The sequence below is a fragment of the Eutrigla gurnardus genome (assembly GCF_963514095.1).
Source record: "Eutrigla gurnardus genome assembly, chromosome: 3".
In the NCBI taxonomy this organism is placed as follows: Eukaryota; Metazoa; Chordata; class Actinopteri; order Perciformes; family Triglidae; genus Eutrigla; species Eutrigla gurnardus.
Genome location: NC_139917.1, coordinates 4,027,995 through 4,048,178, shown reverse-complemented (window position 1 = coordinate 4,048,178; position 20,184 = coordinate 4,027,995). Strand labels below are relative to the sequence as shown.

At 44.7% G+C, this 20,184-nt stretch overlaps 1 protein-coding gene across 1 annotated transcript in view; it reads left to right on the top strand.

The window, feature by feature from the left end:
* Window positions 1-16,289, top strand: part of LOC311011508 (bromodomain-containing protein 4-like) — a 36,377-nt gene extending 20,088 nt beyond the window's left edge. Inside the window, exons 14-22 of the mRNA XM_084006485.1 lie at window positions 374-472; window positions 2,409-3,122; window positions 5,453-6,049; window positions 10,140-10,240; window positions 10,942-11,062; window positions 11,666-11,799; window positions 11,882-12,072; window positions 12,813-13,047; window positions 13,927-16,289. Of these exons, the coding sequence (XP_083862611.1) occupies window positions 374-472; window positions 2,409-3,122; window positions 5,453-6,049; window positions 10,140-10,240; window positions 10,942-11,062; window positions 11,666-11,799; window positions 11,882-12,072; window positions 12,813-13,047; window positions 13,927-13,995 (2,261 nt within the window). The 3' untranslated portion in view covers window positions 13,996-16,289. The remainder of the gene's footprint in view (window positions 1-373; window positions 473-2,408; window positions 3,123-5,452; window positions 6,050-10,139; window positions 10,241-10,941; window positions 11,063-11,665; window positions 11,800-11,881; window positions 12,073-12,812; window positions 13,048-13,926) is intronic.
* Window positions 16,290-20,184: the final 3,895 nt, after the last annotated feature.

Genomic DNA, 20,184 nt, shown 5'->3' with positions numbered 1-20,184 from the left:
TACATCACTTAGCATCAGATGGAGAAATGGATGTATTTTAGACACCTAAAAAAAATGAAGGTTATTTGAAGTGGATGCTATATTTAGAATATTTTCTCGTCTTCATCCCTTCCTGACGGGGAACTGAAGCTGCTATCTACGGTCTCTTCCAAGCCACCAGACTCCATTTAAAAAAAACTGTAATTTTATCTCTTGGAACAGAGAGTCGCTGCTCTACTGCTGCCTCCGTCGGTTCATGTCTTCAAAGCGAAGCTTCAGTTTGTGTTTCACTGAGCATAAGCTAGTATGTCATTTAGCATATATTTCCAGTATGGTGATGATTCATGTTTGGTTTAAAACTAAATGTCTTGTTTCTGAACGTTTGTGTGTCCAGGAGAGATGACTTTGGAAATGACAAATGTGACAAAGATGAAGACGGGATCCTCATCTTCAGGCAGCAGCGACTCGTCTGACAGTGAAGACTCTGAGAATGGTAACGTACACACACTAGTGGAGCACATAGCGACACTAGAAAGGCATCAGTGTTTCCCGCAGGATATTTTTCAGCAGCGGTGGTGTGGTCCCCGAACCCTCTAGGGGGGTCCGGGGGCATGCCCCCCCGGCCGGAATTTTTTTGTACCCTTTACATTGGAATGCATGAATCTGGTGCACTTTGAGAGGAGAATATGCACTTAAATCCTATTCAAACAGTCCTGTGTATTACTGTGTGTTGTACCAGCCTTTTAACCTCTGAGCCCTAAGCCATTTTTGAGATGTTTTGGTTCGCCTGGATTTATTCTCTTATTAAGATTGCATTCATCACCCTTATAATGCATAGCTGTCAAGCTATCATTTATTTGGGTCACAACCTGGACTATCAGAATATGTGTGCTACAGTGATGTCGTTTGAATGTAGGAAATTATCAATTAGACAGTAAAAAAAAAAAAAGCAAATAATATCTCACAATTATTTATTGATATGACACAAAAAAGGCAAATTGATTAAGCTTGTTATTGCTTAAAACACTTCTTCTTAGTCTTGGGAGTCAAAAAGTGATGAGAAAATTATAAAATAAATATAAGTTATACATAATAGAAACTATTCATGATCTTTTAAGAAGTCCTTAGGTTTTTTCCCTGCATTTATGCTAATCACCACATGCTTACAGGCGATTAGCATAAATCCCTAACTAAAATACGCGATGAAAACGGATTTTATATGGCAATAAAGAACAACATCGGATCTAACAGTATGGATTCATTTTTTCAAAGTTCCCGAAAATACCTAGGCTATAAATTCCTGACTGGATATAAGCTCCTGTAAAGGCTATGAGTGATCCCAAAAAGAGCGACAACACGCACACACACACATAGGCCTACGCACACACACACATAGGCCTACACACACACACACAATACTAGAGGAAAAACGGCACGGAGGTTGCGGTTTATAGATACAATAAAATGATTGGGCTCAGAGGGTTTTTAACACTGGTGGTCATGTAGCGACACATTTTAGCAACTTACTTCTCTCTCTCTCTGTCTCTCTCTCTCTCTCTCTGTCTCTGTCTCTGTCTCTCTCTCTGTCTGTCTCACTCTTTCCTTCTTTCTTCGATCTTCCGCTTCACTCGCTACTGCTAGAATCAATGTAACTTTGCAACCGTGTAGGGTAGCCTACTGCCAACAACTGCCACACTCGCTGTGTATTTTTCTTCTTTGATGTTGGTTACGTGACGATGTGCCGCGTGCTGCGCAATTGACGTTACGCGCTGTACATTTTCTAAAAGGAGCTACGTAATTAAAGGATTTTTATTGCAGCGGCGGAGAAAATTCAGCAGCGGCGGCGCGCCGAAACACTGGGGGAAACACTGGGCATGACCGTACACGGCTAATAGATGTGCTCATGTCTAGATGACGTTATTTTAAAGTTTGATGGAGAAGCTGCAGTGTTAGCATAGCCTAGCACAGAAAACACATTTTTAAGTCAAGTCAGGTCAGATTTTATTGTCTAGCTACATACATGAGATGAGATAATGTTCCTCAGGACAGACACAACATATTACATATAAATTTAAACTTATATCAATATAAAAGTTTTGGTCTTGCAAACAGACCTAACAAAGCATGACTTGTCGTCCTTATGTAGTTATTTCAGTATCCTTTTGATCAGTTTATTACAATTAAATCGCCACAAAAGAGTTAATTTTGGGGTTCATACCGCTGTAGTAAACCAGCCAACGTGTTGCTGGCACCTCTGGGTGATGTTATGAACTCAGACAGGACGCTGTTTGATGACCCAGCATATCTGGGACGAAAAGCAGCAATTGTGATTATTTCAGCCATGATTGATGAAACATTGTGGATTTCTCGTCTCTGGCGTGTCTCTATCATTTTTTTTATATGTAAACCTAAACCTTTTTGTCTACCAGGGCTGGTTCCCAAGCTGCAGAAGAAGATCGTGACTAACAAAGACACCAAGAGGCTGCACCACCTGTCCCTTGGTACCGGAGCAGGTCCCGTCGTCCCTCAGCCTCAGCCCCACCTTCAGCTTCAGCCCCACCTTCAGCTTCAACCTCAGCCTCAATCCCACCTTCAGCCTCAGCCTCAGCCCCACCTTCAGCCTCAGCCCCACCTTCAGCTTCAGCTTCAACCTCAGCCTCAGCCTCAGCCCCACCTTCAGCTTCATCTTCAACCTCAGCCTCAGCCTCAGCCCCACCTTCAGCTTCAACCTCAGCCTCAGCCTCAGCCTCAGCCCCACCTTCAGCTTCAACCTCAGCTTCAGCCTCAGCCCCACCTTCAGCTTCAACCTCAGCCTCAGCCTCAGCCCCACCTTCAGCTTCAGCCTCAACCCCACCTTCAGCCTCAGCTTCAGCCTCATCCCCAGCTTCAGCCTCAGGCTCATCCTCAGCCTCAGGTGGTCCAGTCCAAACCTCCCCCTGTCCCTTCTCTGGACTCCACACAGCTGATGAGCTCCGGATTTGATCCTCTGGCTCAGTTCATGAACCCTCACCTGACCCGCAACACCGAGCCCAATCCTGCCCTGACTACTGCGGGTGCCCCCGTCGCTTCTGGCCTCCTCAACGCAAACACACCCGCTGAGACGCACCTCTTCCTGAACCAACATGCCATCATATCTCCACCAGGTGAGCACTCTTCAGAAGCCCTTCGATTTTAGAAATGCCCTTGAATGCAAGCAGGTAAAAGAAAAAAGAGCGGTAATGGTCCCTCCGGTTGCAATTTGACATTAAAGGGATAGTTCAGAATTTTGGACATAAGACCTATTTTCCAAGTGAGCCGGTGTTTTCGAGACATCTGGAGACGTTTTCAAGAAATTTCATTCAGTTCTTCTAGTTGCCGAGTTCGCTTATGCTATGGCTAGCGCAAGTCAATCGTTCTTAGCTAGACGAGCATTAAAAACAGTCTTGCCAACATTTAAACACATGGTATGGGACTGCCCAGAGGTCTATGGCTTTTGGAGGAAGGTAACAGTGACTTTGTCTAATATGATTGATAAACCTGTACCTCTGGAGCCGACTATCCTCTTGCTCAATGATGATTCACAGTTGGGGCTGAATGAGAAACAACGCAAAATTTGGCTGGCTGGTTTGACGGCTGCCAAAAAGCTAATAGTACAACATTGGCTACCTCCTCACAACCTACATGCTAGGAAATGGCTGGAATACTTTCAGGATGTGGTCATGTTAGAACTTTCTACAGCACGGGTGAACAAAGCTAAAAGCTCTACACTGGACTCATGGAAGAGAGCTGCTTCGGGCTGTAACGGACCTGCTCAGGTCTGATTAAAGTACCCAGTACCAGTAAGACACCAGACCGAGAGGGGAGGGAGGAGGGAAGGGTTGGCCGCCGGGGGGAGGGAGGGTTTTGTTAAAATGTTTGTACTGTTGATAATATTTGACCTTGATATATGAAAATGATGCCAATAAAAACAGTTGTTCATAAAAATAAAAAAAAAACAGTCTTGCCTACTCCATAGTGCACCCGAGGCAAATCCATTAAAACACTAGACTGTCGATGTACATATCTGTGTTGATAGAATAATATTTGAAACAAAACTAACCTCGCATCGCATGAATCATCCATTTTTTGAGGAACTAGTTTCTCAGCAGCAGCGGAACTTTACTTTGCTCCGTCGGACTCAAAACTCTAAGACGCGCCGCCCGAAATACTGCCCGTAAATAGGCAATCGAACCGGGCCAAACTGTCGGCACTTATACCCCCAAGGCTGTCTGAAAAGTCCTCGGAGCTCACTCAAACACCGGGCAGCCCACGGCCACACGAATCCACACATGCGGACTCTCCGTCGGACTTAAAATTCTAAGACGCGCCGCTCGCAATCCAGCCGGTAAACACGCGGCTCAACACCGCCGAACTCTCGGCACTTGTGCCCCCAAGGCTGTCTGAAAAGCCCTTGGAGCTCACTCAAACACCGGGCAGCCCACGGCCACGCAAACCCACAATTACGCACCCGAACCCGGACCTCTGCTCCGTCCGTAGACCCGTAAACCCTCGGACGCGTTGCGGGGGATTCCCTCCTGGCACCACCAGTCTCCGTTTGTTCGGTCCCGGTTCTCAGCTCCAGCGGGGGCTATCTCGGTCTCCACACGCTCGTTCACGTTCTGCCCTTTGAGCATCCCTCTCGTGCAATTCTTCCTCTGTAAATTCAGGCTCGTACAGGTACGGTTGGGTTTGGGTGGAAAAAAACTCCTCATCAGAGTCTTCAAAAGTTTCAGTATATTCTCCAAAAGTGTCCATTTCTGTGAGATTGAAGAAACTAGCACTGCAGGCTACTCTGGGTCTGTAGCAATGACAGCAGGTAAACAAACTATTATAGAACCGGTAACTTATAAGTGCTAGGTGATATCAGTCCGCCGCTGCCATAGCCTACTAGGAAGTATGACACGCTGCTGAGACATAAATCCTTAAAAATGCAAGGTTGGTTTTATTTCAAACATTCTATCAACACAGATATGTACATCGATAGTCTGCCGTTACAATGGATTTGCCTCGGGTGCACTGTGGAGTGGGCAAGACTGTTTTTAATGCCATGCTAGCTAAGAACGATTGACTTGCGCTAGCCATAGCACAAGCGAACTCGGCAACTAGAAGAACTGAATGAAATTTCTTGAAAACGTCTCCAGACGTCTCGAACACACCGGCTCACTTGGAAAATAGGTCTTATGTCCAAAATTCTGAACTATCCCTTTAAGAAGAAGAAAGAAGAAGTGGTCAAATGTTACAATCCACATTTCCATAAAGTGCACAATAGTTGTTAGACTACCCTTACATGTCGCAATTCACGCACTATGCAAGGTCATTATGAGCACAGTGTATTCCGTGGAAGTGTACTAACACTTGTATCAGAATTGAGACATAGTGTCTTTTTTTAGCAATGAAGACAAAGCTGCAGGTTCCTCGTACTTCATGTTGTCTTCTCTGCTTGTGTTTCCTGCAGCGATGCACAACGCTCTTCCCCAGCAGCCATCCAGACCGAGCCACCGCGCAGCGCCGCTCCCTCCCAAACCCCCACAGCCTCCCCCATCCGCGCTGCCCTCCCTGCCTCCCTCCTCCCCACCCAAGCTCCAGCCCTCGCTCCCCCTCACTCTCCCCCAGCCTGTCCCTCGCCCCCACGTCCCCTCGCCTACGTCTCACGGCATTCTGGGTACCCTCTCGGCGCAACCACCGCAGGCCCTGCTGGAAGACGACGAAGAGCCAACGGCCGCCAGTTCTCAGACCCCGCCCCTCAGTCAGGTTCACACCTTCCTGCAGTCGCTCCAGGCTCGGCCCGCCGCACAGCCCCTACACGTGCACACACACCTGCCCGCGCAGGGCGCCCCCCAGCTGATGGCGGGGCTGCACCCGCAGGCCATGGCAACATCCACCCCCGCCCCGACACAGAGACACAGCTCGGGCCACGCGCACTTGCGCCAGCCATTCTCCCACACGTCCACGTCCCAGCAGCAGCAGAAAGGTGTGGCCCTGCAGCAGAAGGTACCACAGATGCAGCAGCAGCAGGCGTCGCCTCGCAGCAAAGCAGAGCCCTTCTCAACAGGTACCATGTCTGTGTGAGCAACATCATATCATATAGTCTCCTGTATCCCATTTCACACCTGTCAAATGTACCTCAATCTCATGGAGGCACAGGCAGTTATACTCAGCCACACGCGGATAGATGAGGAGACAAAGGGCCCCTGGGAAAAGACATGTAACGGCCACCAACCCTCCTAGCTCTTCCATAAGAACCAAGGCGTTTTACAGAGATTCCACTGTAATCATGGAAAGAAGAGCCCTTGAAATACCGTGATCGCACCGTTTCTAGAGAGCTTAAGTTTGCAGTGTAACGCCGCAACAGTGTCTCGTTTACAAAAGCGTGTGTCTCTTTGTGGTTGTTGTGTGTCTCTTTGTGGTTGTTGTGTGTCTCTTTGTGGTTGTTTTGTGTCTCTTTGTGGTTGTTGTGTGTCTCTTTGTGGTTGTTTTGTGTCTCTTTGTGGTTGTTGTGTGTCTCTTTGTGGTTGTTTTGTGTCTCTTTGTGGTTGCTTTGTGTCTCTCTGTGGTCGTTGTGTGTCTCTTTGTGGTTGTTTTGTGTTTGCAAAAACAAAAGGTCTATAATATTATAACAATAAGAACCTCTATACTTAAACATAGTGATGTTTGTCTTCAGCCAAGCCAAGTTTCATATCCATATCTTTTGGAGCACTTTGGCTTATCAGGCTGCTCTTATTCAATATTAGCACTACAAGATGTTCCAGTGTTTCCCCTAGAATTTTTTTCAGGCCCGGTGGTACCCACCAAAAAAACCCTAAACAGACGAGACGTGTGGGATGGTGTATTGGTGCAGTTGGATTAAGTCAGGTGACACAGCAAGCAGTCTGCAATTCTGCAATTATTATATTTGCATTCAACATTTTTGTTCAACCTGAGTGTATTCAAGGTTTTCAAGGATTCAAGGAGAGAGTGACTTATTAAGGTGCCGGTTGATGGATATGATCCAAAATTAGGGGCTGGAAAATGATGAGCATCACATTAATAGCTACTAGGCTTGGGCGGTAATACGGTAGTACGGCAGTGGCGAGCGGTGACCTTTTACTGTGGTCATGCTGAAGTGTCAATACCATGCGCGCCCGTGGGGGGGCATTATATTGTTTAATAAAAAATATAATATGGTTAGTGGAAACAGCTTGTAGTGATCACGTTGGTCCAGAGTACATTTGATCACTATAAGCGGTTGATTACTAAAACCGAATTGTTATTACAGTATTTCACTTATTTTTTTTATGGAGAACATCATCTAAATGTCAGTTGTATAGTTTTTCAATGAGAAAAATGTAACGAAACGGTCGTCAGCGCGATCCTCTCGTCAGCTCCAAACTCACCCGTCTGCACCTCAATCACAGACCACAGCTGGTTTTCCGCACAGCATTTACAGTAACTCACTGACACGTCTCAGATCAGTAGGCGCTGCTGCCGGTGTGTTTTTAAAACGAACTAGGCTAGTAGCGCCGCAGATTTCTCATTCCCCACCTTGTTTGACTGAGAGTGTTTCGAGATGGTTTTCATGAATGAACAGGCAATATGTCGCTGTCAGACCGGATCGTTTGACGGGAGGGGGGTCGGCTAGCTAGCCATTTATGTTTCTCATACGCGCTAGCTTGAAAGTGACGGACGGAATTCTTTGCAGTCTTTGTGATATTTACTTCAGGAGTAGGCCGACCACTTGAAATTATAGCTTTCTTTTCCTCAAAAGGTCTCCGCGAAAACGGCACTGAACGCAAAGCCTGAATATAATTAATATTTTCAGCCATTTTGACCAGGCTACACAATGAATGAACCACTGACAGTTTCCCGCTGAACAATTCAAACAAGTCATTTTTGCGCATGCGCGTTGGCAGATAAGCTGCTTCACTGACAGCTTTTTTGCCATTCAAAATGCTCATCTACAGTAAACACAGCCTTTAGCAGTAACTGTACTAGTCGGTGTCACAGTGCGCATGCGCGAAACAAGCTGTCAGCTTTTCGCAAGCAAAACGGGACAGATTAGGCACGGATTTAAGACCAAAACAGTAGAACTAAGGTATTGTATAATTGAACACACTGCCAGATTAATATTTTCAATTATTTTTATTGAAGGGCTTGGGCATGCACTGCATTTATAGCTTATTATGACCGCTCGCCCATGTAGTACGGTATACCACGGGTCTTAAAAATAGCAACGGTATCAGTTTCAATACCGTCATTAAAAAAATGCAATGCACTTATATAGGAGAGAGAGAGAGAGAGAGAGAGAGAGAGAGAGAGAGAGAGAGAGAGAGAGAGGAAAGATGGCGAGTCGCGCACCGAGTGACCTGGTCTCAAAGAAGAACACGACTTCTGCAGTTTGCCAGTATTTCGGGTTCCGACCTAATGAGAAGTAGAGCTTAGTTCGGGCCCAGAACATCAAACCCGACCCGAGCCCGTGCTGTCCGAACCCGGACCGACCCGACACATTAACTGTAATTAAGAGCCCGAGCCCGATTTCAACCCAACAATTATTTTTCATGCATGAGGCTGTTGTATGTGCATATCCGTGGGAAGTGGGGGTGCGGCTGCACTACTCAGTCACAAAAATATACAAATAATCTTATAGGCTACGTTAGTGCCGTGATTAGGATATGACTGGACAAAGCCGACATGTATGTTATCGCCTTCTCCCACTACTCACTTGAAATGATCCCGTACCTCGGACTTTCCTGATGACTTGCTCAACGTTAATTGTCCTGTTTTTAATTTATCCTTTATGTCTCCAAGTTCCATGTTGCACTTTAGCATAACTCCTTTATTCTTTGATTTAGCTGCACAGAGCGGAACCGTTATGAATGATGCGTGCGCACTATGTGTAGCGTCTTTTTTTTTTTTTACTTTGTGTAACTTTGTACACACTTCTTACGTAGACCTACTCTGCTCAACATATAACCAATAATATTTAATGTTTATGCCTAGCCTTCTCCTCAGATTAGGGGAGAAGGCTAGGCATAAATGCAATGATAGAAAAAAAAAAAAAAAAGAACGAACGAATACAAACGCTTGTTTAAAGGCCCGACCCAGCCCGAGCGTAGTGGTGGGAAATTTCGGCCCGGGCAGAGAAGCTTAACTCTAATGAGTTTGGTGACGTCGTCTGAGCCTTACGTCATAATTTTTAATAAGTCACGGTAATGCCGTATACCGGTGTAAAATAGGGAGGAGGTTTGACGGTATCAAAATTTGGATACCGCCCAACTCTAATAGCTACAGATACTGTAAAACACTATAACGACTATGTCTTATTTTATCAAGTAAAATATAAGTTATAGGTTTACTCAACAGCCTAATAGTTCATAGAAACTCAGAGTTCCACAGCTTATCAAAAAACAATCCTTATTTTATTAACATAGGCTGCCTGAGGGCGCGATCAGTAGCGTGCCTCGGCACGATTGCCCCAGGGGGGGGTCCCCCGCGGCTTGCATTCACACTGCTCCAGCCCAAACGGGCTTTGGCCCGTTAGCCGGTTGTACATCACCTCCTAATACTACACACGCATGGCTTGATGTTGTTTTGAAGGAGCGCCGTCTCTGCATATATTTCTCGACAACACTTGACCTGCATCAGCGAATGTGCGCACGAGCGGATCTGTGCGAGCAGGCAGCGCGAGGAAAGCGGATTTTTCTTATAAATGCACCGGTCCTGTCCCAGTACCGGTCCGGTTCCGGTACCGGTCCGGTTCCGCTCACACCACGAGTCTGAAGAGTGCAGCAGCTTATCAAAATACAGTGTCAACTTTCCGTGTTTTCAAGAGAAAGCGACATCGTGGTGGTTTAACGAGGCGGAACGGCATCAGAACAACATCAAGAACGTACACGAAGAAGAACGTAGCGGGAGCGCGCGGCGGCGAGGATTGTTGCGGCTGCGCGTCTTGCGGAGCAAGTCTACTGTGCTGCGCGGAGGCGCTCCTAATGTAAATGATTATTGATTTATGAATGAATTGATAGGTGGCTTATTTTTGGCGTATTGATTTTTTTTGTTGGCCTGGCGGCCCCGCCTGTACAATGGTAGGGGAAACACTGTCCTCCCTGTACTATTTGTCTCCATTTACTTCCATTGAATTGATTCGCGGCTTGTTTTGTCTCCAGGTTGCCTGCGTGAGAGTCCGTCTCCCCTGATGATGCATTCTCCTCAGATGCCTCAGTTCCACACGATGGGACAGCACTCGCCCTCACAGACCAAGAAACATGTGAGCCCACATCGCTGTTCTCATTCACATACGTGTGTTTGGAGCCAGTTAAAGCAGGGGTGTCAACCTCATTTTAGTTCAGGGACACACAGCCTAGTTTGATCTCAAGTGGGCCGGAGCAGTAAAACCACCGCATAATGAATTTTCTTTTAGTTTTGCTTGGGAGGTATTAGGGCTTACCACAGTATTCATAAATACAGACGCTGTGTTTTCTACGATGCTGTATTGATGTTATGTGTTAGAGGCAGCTGAGCTCAGAGAGATGGAAACTCTGTGTTGTCATCTTTTGTTGACTTAAAAAGTTCAGAGTTAACAAAAGGAAATTCTGATTTGCTTAATTATGCTTTTGAAGAAAGAAAACGGAAATTAAGGTGACATACAGAGGCACTTTTCTTTTACTCTCTGATGCTGAATTGACTTGCATTTGAAAGGATTCCATCCAGATTTAATGTTTTGTGTTGTAAATGTATTTTTAATTTATTTAACTTTGCTGAAGTTTATCAATTCATTAAATGAATCCATAGTAAACGTTCAAAATGTCATCCAGTCGCCGTTTGACACCCGAGTTAAAGTTTCGAGCCAAATAATTGTTAAGAGGAAAAGTCTCTCAGATCAAAGGCCGATGACATAATTTCTCTTGTTGTTTTTTATTGTCGATAAGCCGTTTTGTCAGTAAATGTACTGTGTGTGTCTGCCTGTAGGAGCAGAGGTCCAGCTTGGTGGTGGTCAAAGAAGAGAAGCCTTCCCAGTCGCCACTTCTGCCCCCCTCACCTTTCAGCCCTGCCATACGCCAAGACGCACACAAACACGACAACAAACACAGTGAGTACAGGAGGTAAACTGCTTCTAGCAATGCATCGTATCCACATGCAGGATACGGGCCCTGAGTGTGTGCAGGAAACTGCAAGTATGTATTCAGAATCTGTGAGTGTTTGTCATAAGACGTGTGAATATTGGGTAAACTTCTACCATGGTAGAGATGTGTACTGCACTGAGCCTCCGTAGCACTGAAGCTTCCAACGCTTGTCAACGGCAGTTCACACCCGTTGATTTTAAAGAGGACCTCTTCTGCTTGTTTTTAGGCTTTAACATGAACAAACTGTATAACTGACTAAAGGAAAGAGGAAACGCAGCATAACAGCTCCTCTTTAAGCGTGACAATGAGTTCAAAGCAGACTACGATGGAATCATAGATCTCACTCAGCTCTAAATGGACAAACATTTACTAAATGAACATTATGTGGTGTTGAAGAAGACTTGAAACTAGACTCATGTTGAAGCCGGGTCATTTTCTCACTTCTGACTTCTCTATGATCAGAGAGGAGTCGCCCCCTGATGGCCCTTAGAAAGAATGCAGGTTGAAGGGACTTCACTTTTCAGAACAGCAGGTTGCCGCCTGGTTAATCCCCATTCATGTCTCCACAGGATCAGACCAGAAGCAACTGGACGGGTCTCGCCCCGGTCCTCGCCTCCCAGACTCCCCTGCACCACCCTGCTCCCAGCAAGACAACAAAATCAAGCAGGAGCCCAAAACTCCCATTGCTCCCAAGAAGACACAGGTGTGTGTGTGAGTGTGAGACGATGTAGTTCCAGCTGCTCCGCTGCTTCGGGTTGTCTGAAAACCTCCTCGTCTTCTCTCAGGAGGTGAAGCTAAAGAACATGGGTTCCTGGGCCAGCCTGGCTCAGCGGTCCCAGTCCACGCCGGCGTCCTCCGTGCGCTCCTCCAGCGACAGCTTTGAACAGTTCAGACGCGCCGCCAGGGAGAAGGAGGAGAGAGAGAGGCAGCTGAAAGCACAGGCAGAGCAGGCCAGGAGGGAGCAGGAGAAGCTGCGGTAGGTGACGAGTTATAGGACCTGAACTATAAGACTTGATACAATTCAGAAAGATATTCTCACTGTTTAATGGGAGCTTTACTTCAAAACACAAATTATTTCCATAAAATCATGTTACAAATAACATGAATCTCCCCAAAACATTGAAATACTTCTAAACACAATGTAACAAAGCCAACAGGAATTAAAATAAAAAACATTTACAGCACGTTTCAACTCGATGGGTAAAGTGCATTGAAATACAACAGCAAAGCTCAGTGAGTCATAAGAGCGCCGGGGTAAAAGGAAAGTGGCTAGTATTTTTCTTTCTTTCTTTTTTTCTTGTTGAAACATTAACCGGTTAGTTTCAGTTAATGTTCGTCAGGCTATCGAAAGCAAAATGAACTGAATCTAATTCACTACTTTTAATAAGTTATCAGCTGTTACATTGATCATCTTCTTCTTTCTTTCTTATTATTTATGAAACTTCACAGTGAAACAGGAAGCTGTTCCTGTTTGGATCGAAGCTTCCGGTCTCTTTTTTCTATTGTGACTCGCCTGATGCTGAGAGGAATCTTTTTCTGAATAACATCTATATGTAAACAAGCTAAGAAGTCTCATGACTGCAGCACAGAAGGATCTGGAAAATGATACGTTTTTAATAACATATGTATCCGTCTGATTTCATTATGTGTCCTTGTACTATCGGGCGTTTTTCACACCAGCTGCAGCTCTCTTACTTGTTATTTTCTTTTATGTAGTAACCGTGACGACGATGACACCGTGGAGCAGGCTCGTCGAGGGCAAGAAGACACTCGCCGCCGCCAGGAGCAGCAGCCGCCGCTCGCTCCCACACCTCCGGCTTCCACCCCGCCAACTCACTCCCCACAGCCCCCGCCCACACAGCAGCAGGCCCCGCCCCCGCCCTCCTCAGCCGCTCTCGACCAGAGGGAGATGGCACGCCGCCGCGAGCAGGAGAGACGCCGGAGAGAGGCGGTAAGCACAGACTGTTAATAAAAAAACCCATGGATTCCTAACGTCTTTAAAGGGACAGTTTTGACGTTGATGTTATTGTCTTCTATAGTGGTTATTTGCATAAAAATGTTGGAAATGATTCAGGAATTGTAACTATTTTATATTTATGAGAAAACATAACTTCCAAAAAAAGATGAAATACACATTGTGATGACATTAATAATTTCTCTTCACCCAATAGCAATTTTTACCGGACACAAGCTGACAGCATCGTAATAATCGTAACTCAATGTGAGCTGCATTAACTTGAGCCGTTAGCTCCGATATCTACGTTCTCTTCAAAGACACCAGACTCCATTCACAAAATAGTCGTTTTACCTCTCAGAACAGAGTTGCCTTTCTGGTGTTTGGGGTTTGTTTAGATTCACCGGAGTGAAATTACTGTTGGGTTTCATTTTTAGTCAGATATTTACTAAATGTGTAAAATCAACAGAGAATCGTAATGTTGTCTTAATGTCATCCTTTTACTTTGTTTTTGTCATCTATAGTGGTTATTTGAATAAAAACATGCATTCAAATTATTAGGGAATTGTATTTGTATTTAAATATACTATATATTTTTTTAAATATTACATTGAAACACATCATGATAGCATTAAGAATTTCACTTTTCCTCTTACTGAGCAGAGCATGAACGCATCATAACGTGACTCAAAGCGAGCTCTGTTAGTTGTTAGCTCCATTATGCTCACTTTAAAGACACCGGACTCCATTCACAAAAACATTGATTTTACCTCTCAGAAAAGTTTGATTGTCAGTTGATTTTCTTTTTTTCGGCATCTAAAAGCAGGACCTCATTCAAACACATTCAATACGTCGTCTGTCTCCTGTCATCTGCAGATGGCCGACACCATCGACATTAACTTCCAGAGCGACCTGATGGCCATCTTTGAGGAGAATCTGTTCTGAGGCGTGGAAGCACACGACCTGAAGACGCACACGTGCATCTAAACACAGCTCTGAATCCCACAGACTGGATAGTGACTGTCCCTTTCTCTCAGTAGGTGAAACAGCTGGCTTGTGTCATGTGAATGAGAGGGGGGAAGTAGAAATAAGCCGCGGCTGTTTGCTCCTGCCTGGGATACGTTCTGGTGTTCACGGCTGGAAAACAGACCAAACTATGAGATAGTCGGCTGAAAAAAGGAGGGGACAGATTTATTACATCTAAAAAAAATAATAATGTTAAAGAGGAGGATTTAATTTAAGAAATTAACGGTATTCTCCGACATCCGAGAGAAGAGAGGAGGGCTTGGAAGAAATGAGTGAACAAATTATAGACGGATCAATATGTTTTTCCTCTCGAATCTCGTCTCTTGATTTATTTTAAAGGGACAGTTCACCCCCAAAGTGAAAAACGTCCTCTTACTCTTATGTTGTGCTGGTTCAGAGAGTGTTGGTGATATTTGAAAAACTCAACAGCAACGTCTCTTTTCATAACTCATGTACCGTTTACCGAAGATAATCCACTACGTTTCTCGTAGGACCTATTTTCTTTCTACCCAACCTCACCCGCCAAACGTATCACTGAAGACAGAAGCCTGCGTCTATGTGGACGAGAGTCTCTAGCGCTGTCGGTTAGCTTCATTCTGCGGTGTGCTGTGCTTAGCGAGTGTAGCTGAGTAGAAAGAAAATAGTTCCTTGGAGAAACTGCTCACAAGATCTGTCTGTTTTTAGCCTTATAGTTCTTTTGAATTAAAGCTGTTCAACGATATACAACTCGACTGATGAAGAGTGCTACGTGTGTGTATGTAGGGTGAACTGTCCCTTTAAAGGGGACCTGAACTGGGAGGAGTGATGTGTTGTAGTTTGTCAGGTCATCTGAGAGCCGGTTGTTTATCTCAGGACACAATGAAAATGAATCCTCCAGGAAGCGCCTGCCATGGTGGACAAACGTTAGAATTACAACTTCCTGTTCCGTCACATGATGCCATCGGGCCCAAACAGACTTTCCCCTCGTAGACTTGCATTGGGAAAGAGATTTTTTTTTCTAGGTGAATCAACTTCCCAGTAGGAACAGCCCTAAATCTTTAGGTCCAAAACGTTTGTTTCCCTTCCATTCATGTGAGTGAGACCGAGGTCGGGAGGCGGAGCTAAAAGAAACGCTGAAGACGGCGGAAGTCAAACTTTTTCTGCTTCACACGTTCATGAATGGCCGCGGCTCCGCCTCCAACACACCATCCACCTCTCTCTACGACGGAACCCAACTAAGACCTCCTTCCTCCGGTCACTTCCTGTCACTCCCTCGCTCCGGCCCCTGATGGAGGCTTCGCTCGGCGGCCATGATGAAGATGAAGCAACGACGGCATTTAAAAGTCTCAGAGTGTCCTTTGCCTTACAGCTCCGGCCTGTAAACTAACAATCATACCCTACAAATTATACATATTATATATATAAATAGATACATGAATATATATTATATACAATGAAAAAGTGAACGAAAAAAAAGAACAAGAGAGGAATTTGGATTTCGGGGAGCAAAGCTCGTCTCTGTGTTCATCTCTGGTTTTGATTTTGTAGAATTTACTGTAAAGAAGAAAAACTTTTTTATGATTCTATTGAGAGGATTGTTTTGTCGTTTTATTCTCTCCTTCTTTTCTCGACTCTATGCCAAAACCAATCGATCGAGTGCTGAAAGTTCCTTCACATTTTTTTATGTGTAAATGCATCTTCTTTTCACTTTATATTAAAGGCTGTTTTTATTGCTATTTAATTTCCCTTCATGCCCTTTTAAATCCCACGTTCTGCAGCCGTTTGCTTTCTTGTAGTTTAAAGAATCCGTTTCCTGGTTGGTCCCGTTGTTTCGTAGCTTCACGTCACCGTTTGGTTTCTTTCATCATGTACATGTCGTATCCTTCAGGCTCTTCTAGCTTCTTGTTCGTCCCTGTCTTGTAATTTCATTTTAAACCCTTTTCGTCGTCCATGGTAACTGTTTTTGGGATGTTGTGTGCCATCGAAGCAGAAGCCGGTTTCCGTCGGTCGACCCAGAGATCTGTGAGTCTTTTCTTTTTTTATGTTTCATTAATTTCTTTTCATATTTGATTGTTTTTTAGTTTATTTTCCCTTTTTGCTTTTTTCTCGATTTATTTAACCCAGAACAACGTGTTGGTATGTTGGTGAGTGAGGTCAATAGATTCATCATGTTCAGATTATGGAGTACAACATCTTTTTTTAAGAAAAGTATTAAAATAATACTTTAAAAAAAACATCTTTGTTGTGTGAGAGTTCTTCACAGACACACTGGTCCTGAGGCTGAGTCCTGCTGCAGCTCCAGGTTCAGCCAAAGGGGGGCGCTCATAAGAAAGAAGTACACCACGGGTCCACAGAGCAGCATGCTTGAGAGGGACACGGTCACGTCTGGGTGGGATGTTGTGTTAACTCTCAGACCCTCGTGGATCTGAAAGATGAAGCCATGTGTCAAGTTATTCTAGTCATGCATCAGAACTAAAAATTACGATTTTAAATTAATAGTCAAAAGTGTATTAGGCAAGGCAACTTTATTTGTATAGCACATTTCATACACAAGGCAGACTCAAAGTGCTTCACATCATAACATGTCATACAATAAAGTGAAAAAAAATAGAAGAATTAAAAGATAATAAAGGCAAAATTAAAATGCATTACAGAAAGACAAGGAGAATAAAAACATTGGCAATAAAAAAAACAGTGCAGACATTAAAAGATTTAGCAGAAAGCTATAGTGAACATAAAAGTTTTCAGTCTAGTTTTAAAAGTGGTCAGAGTTGGGGCAAGTCTTACATCTTCAGGAAGTTTATTCCAGCCATTTGTTGCATAGTGACTAAATGATGCTCTCCCGTGATTGTTGTTTACTCTGGGAATCACTAACAGATTGGTCTCAGAAGATCTTAGTGGTCTAGAAGGCTTATGTAGTGGGAGCATATCAGTGATATACTTCGGTCCTAGACCATGTAGTGATTTATATGTGAGCAGGAGGATTTTGAAATCAATCCTCTGATTTAAGAATTTGTGTAATGTGCTCACATTTTTGGTCTTCTATAAGGGACCTATGACTGAATTATGACTATCCTCATGTTTTCATGCTTCATAAGTTGTTGCAGCAATCTTTTTACACAGATTTGGTGCTAAATAAAAACAATGGCCCACTAAACTAAAATAATCAAACATCCCTCCAAAATACCACATAAACACCAGAGAAGAAGTGAGGCTGTCATTGGGTTGCAGAAACTTTTGATGTGGAGATTTATGCACGAGTTGTGATTTCTGATGATTGGATGGCGAACACTTCTGATCAAGAAACCGTTTCAACTTTAAACGTTTATTCTTTTGGGGGCTCCGACACGCCGCTCGAAACGCATTACCCCCAGAATGATTTTAAGATGCAAATAAAGGTCAAACTATTTTCAGTGCCATGCCTGGACTCAATGTCACACTTGACCCAGCAGCCATTCAAATAGAACAAGATGTTGTAGGAACGTACGATGAAAGCTTGGAACTAGTGGTTTTTAATCCAATCTGTCTATGTGACAAAAGTAAACCGCTACACTACTATGATTCAGGGGTGTGCAGTATATCTACAGGTTTTTATGTATTTTTAACAAGGTTTTTCAAATAGTTCCAGGCTATAGTAGGCTAATAAACCTCGGTCTGTATGAGGCTTAAAGGGCTGAAATATGGAAGTTAGCATCGCTGTGGAAGTGACCTGTCAATCACCAGGTTGCCCCGCCCCCAATGCACAGCCTGCTGTCTAACATTAGTTAGATTGTAACTGCCGTTTGCTAACGTGAGCAACACTTTGCTTGCTAACGTTCCGTTAGCGTAGGTTGAGCTACATTACTCAACATAACTGCACTTATTGGCATTTGTTGGCGTGTAAAGGTTATCACATCGTTTGTAGCACGTGATACAGCAATCTGAGCATTGGTGTCGGAGCGATGGAGGAGCTCGTGGAGAGATGACCTGCTGGTGCATGATGGGAGGATGATGATATATAACAGAGTGTACTCATATTTATACTCTGATTCTAACAATACTGGTTCATTCATGTATCATTTCTTCTACTTACATCTGCTGTCTGTATATTTGTTATTTATACTTTGACCTGCACTGTCCACTGTAGGTGCTGCCCTTCACATATCTTCACATATGCATAACACTGATTAGGAATCCTGATTGTTATTTTATCTCATAGATAGCCCAATATTCCTGTTTGACATTCAAAATTCACCACATACATAAAAAACAGTCCGTCCTCTGGCATTTATTTTTTTCTGACTCTGGAAAAAGTGGGAAAAGTGTACAATCGCCCCCCAAATGTAATAGTGGAGGCTGTCTCCATGTGGAGGTACTGTACATTGTGTTTGTATTCTCTACAATACGCTGCATGTTTCTGCGTTTTGCACTTCTAGTTAAACTGCATTTCATGCAATCAGTTGCTTGAACTCAATGCAATGAGCGTTTATAGCATTCTCTTGCTTATAGGGCTATTATGGGAATGTTTGCAATACATACTGTTGCCCAAATGTATTAAATGTTTTCCATCCAAAATTACATTTTAAAGAAAAACTGATGAATATGATCTAATTAATGTGCATTATTCATTTTGATTCACTGAAAACTGCTGTACGCCCCTGAAACCATTCAAACAGAAGGACAGGAGCGTTTGGACCTATAGAGACATGAACCAAGGAGGAGTGTCGTTACTGTCAACAGTGCTGGTTCAAACCAGCAGCAGGTCACATGACTACAAGGATCCAAAGCAAGTTTAGACATCAACGCTTTGAATTTTAGGACACGCCTGGACTATCTCTCTGTCTCTCTCTCTCTCTCTCTCTCTCTCTCTCTCTCTCTCTCTCTCGCTCTCTCCACACACACACACACACACACACACACACACGACTACATGCACACACACACACACACACATACACACAGGCGCATACACACACTCCTACATACACCTACACACACTATTGATCCGGTTATTTCGTCTCCTCTCTCTGATGACATAACACTGATGAACTTTGCCCCCCAGCAGGCAAAATGTTTTCCCACTCCGTCACCTTTGACTGTCAAATGAGCTCCGTTGTGGTTTTGCATTGGACTCCGATTGAGGAAGTGACCGAAAAGGACTGAGAAACTTGATCAGGTGGATGAAACGAGGCCGAGGTCAAGATGAGGGATGCTGGTAACGCCTTCGTCCTCTCCATAAGAGAGATAGTGAAACTAAAGACTGAGAGCTGCAAGGCAGCGGCCTGGAAGTGAGATTTAGAGGTTTACCAAGGAAAGGGAAGCTGGCAGCGTCTGTGTCTCAATGAATGAAGAAGTGAAAGAAGTGTAGACAGGTGAGTCACGAGAATGTTTGAGAATGGAGCCGTCATGTGACTTCGACCTCCTCATCACAGCAAAGGTTCATCTGCTCATCTGTAAGCACACTTTATTCTCCTGTACTGTTGATGAGAATTACATTCCAGAGGGAAGACAGCCTTCTGGGCCCTTTAAACCAAACAGAGTGTGTGTGTGTGTGTGTGTGTGTGTGTGTGTGTGTGTGTGTGTGTGTGTGTGTGTGTGTGTGTGTGTGTGTGTGTGTGTGGGGGGGGGGTGGTGTGTGTGTGTGTGTGTGCGTGTGTGTGTGTGGGGGGGGGGGGTTTGTGTGGGTGGTGTGTGTGTGTGTGTGTGTGTATGGGGGTGTGTGTGTGTGGGTGTGTGTGTGTGTGTGGGGGGGGGGGGGGGTTGTGTGTGTGGGGGGGGGGGTGTGGGGGGGGGTGGTTGTGTGTGTGTGTGTGTGTGTGTGTGTGTGTGTGGGGGGGGGGGGGTGTGGGGGGGGGTGGTTGTGTGTGTGTGTGTGTGTGTGGGTGTGGGTGTGGTTGTGTGTGTGTGTGTGTGTGTGGGGGGGGGGGGGGTTGTGTGTGTGGGTGTGTGTGTGGGGGGGGGGGGTTGTGTGTGGGTGTGGGTGTGTGGGGGGGGGTGGTTGTGTGTGTGTCGGTGTGTGTGTGTGGTTGTGTGGGTGTGTGTGTGTGTGTGTGTGTGTGGTGGTTGTGTGGGTGTGTGTGGGTGTGTGTGGGTGTGTGTGTGTGTGTGTGTGTGGTTGTGTGGTTGTGTGTGTGTGTGTGTGGGTGTGTG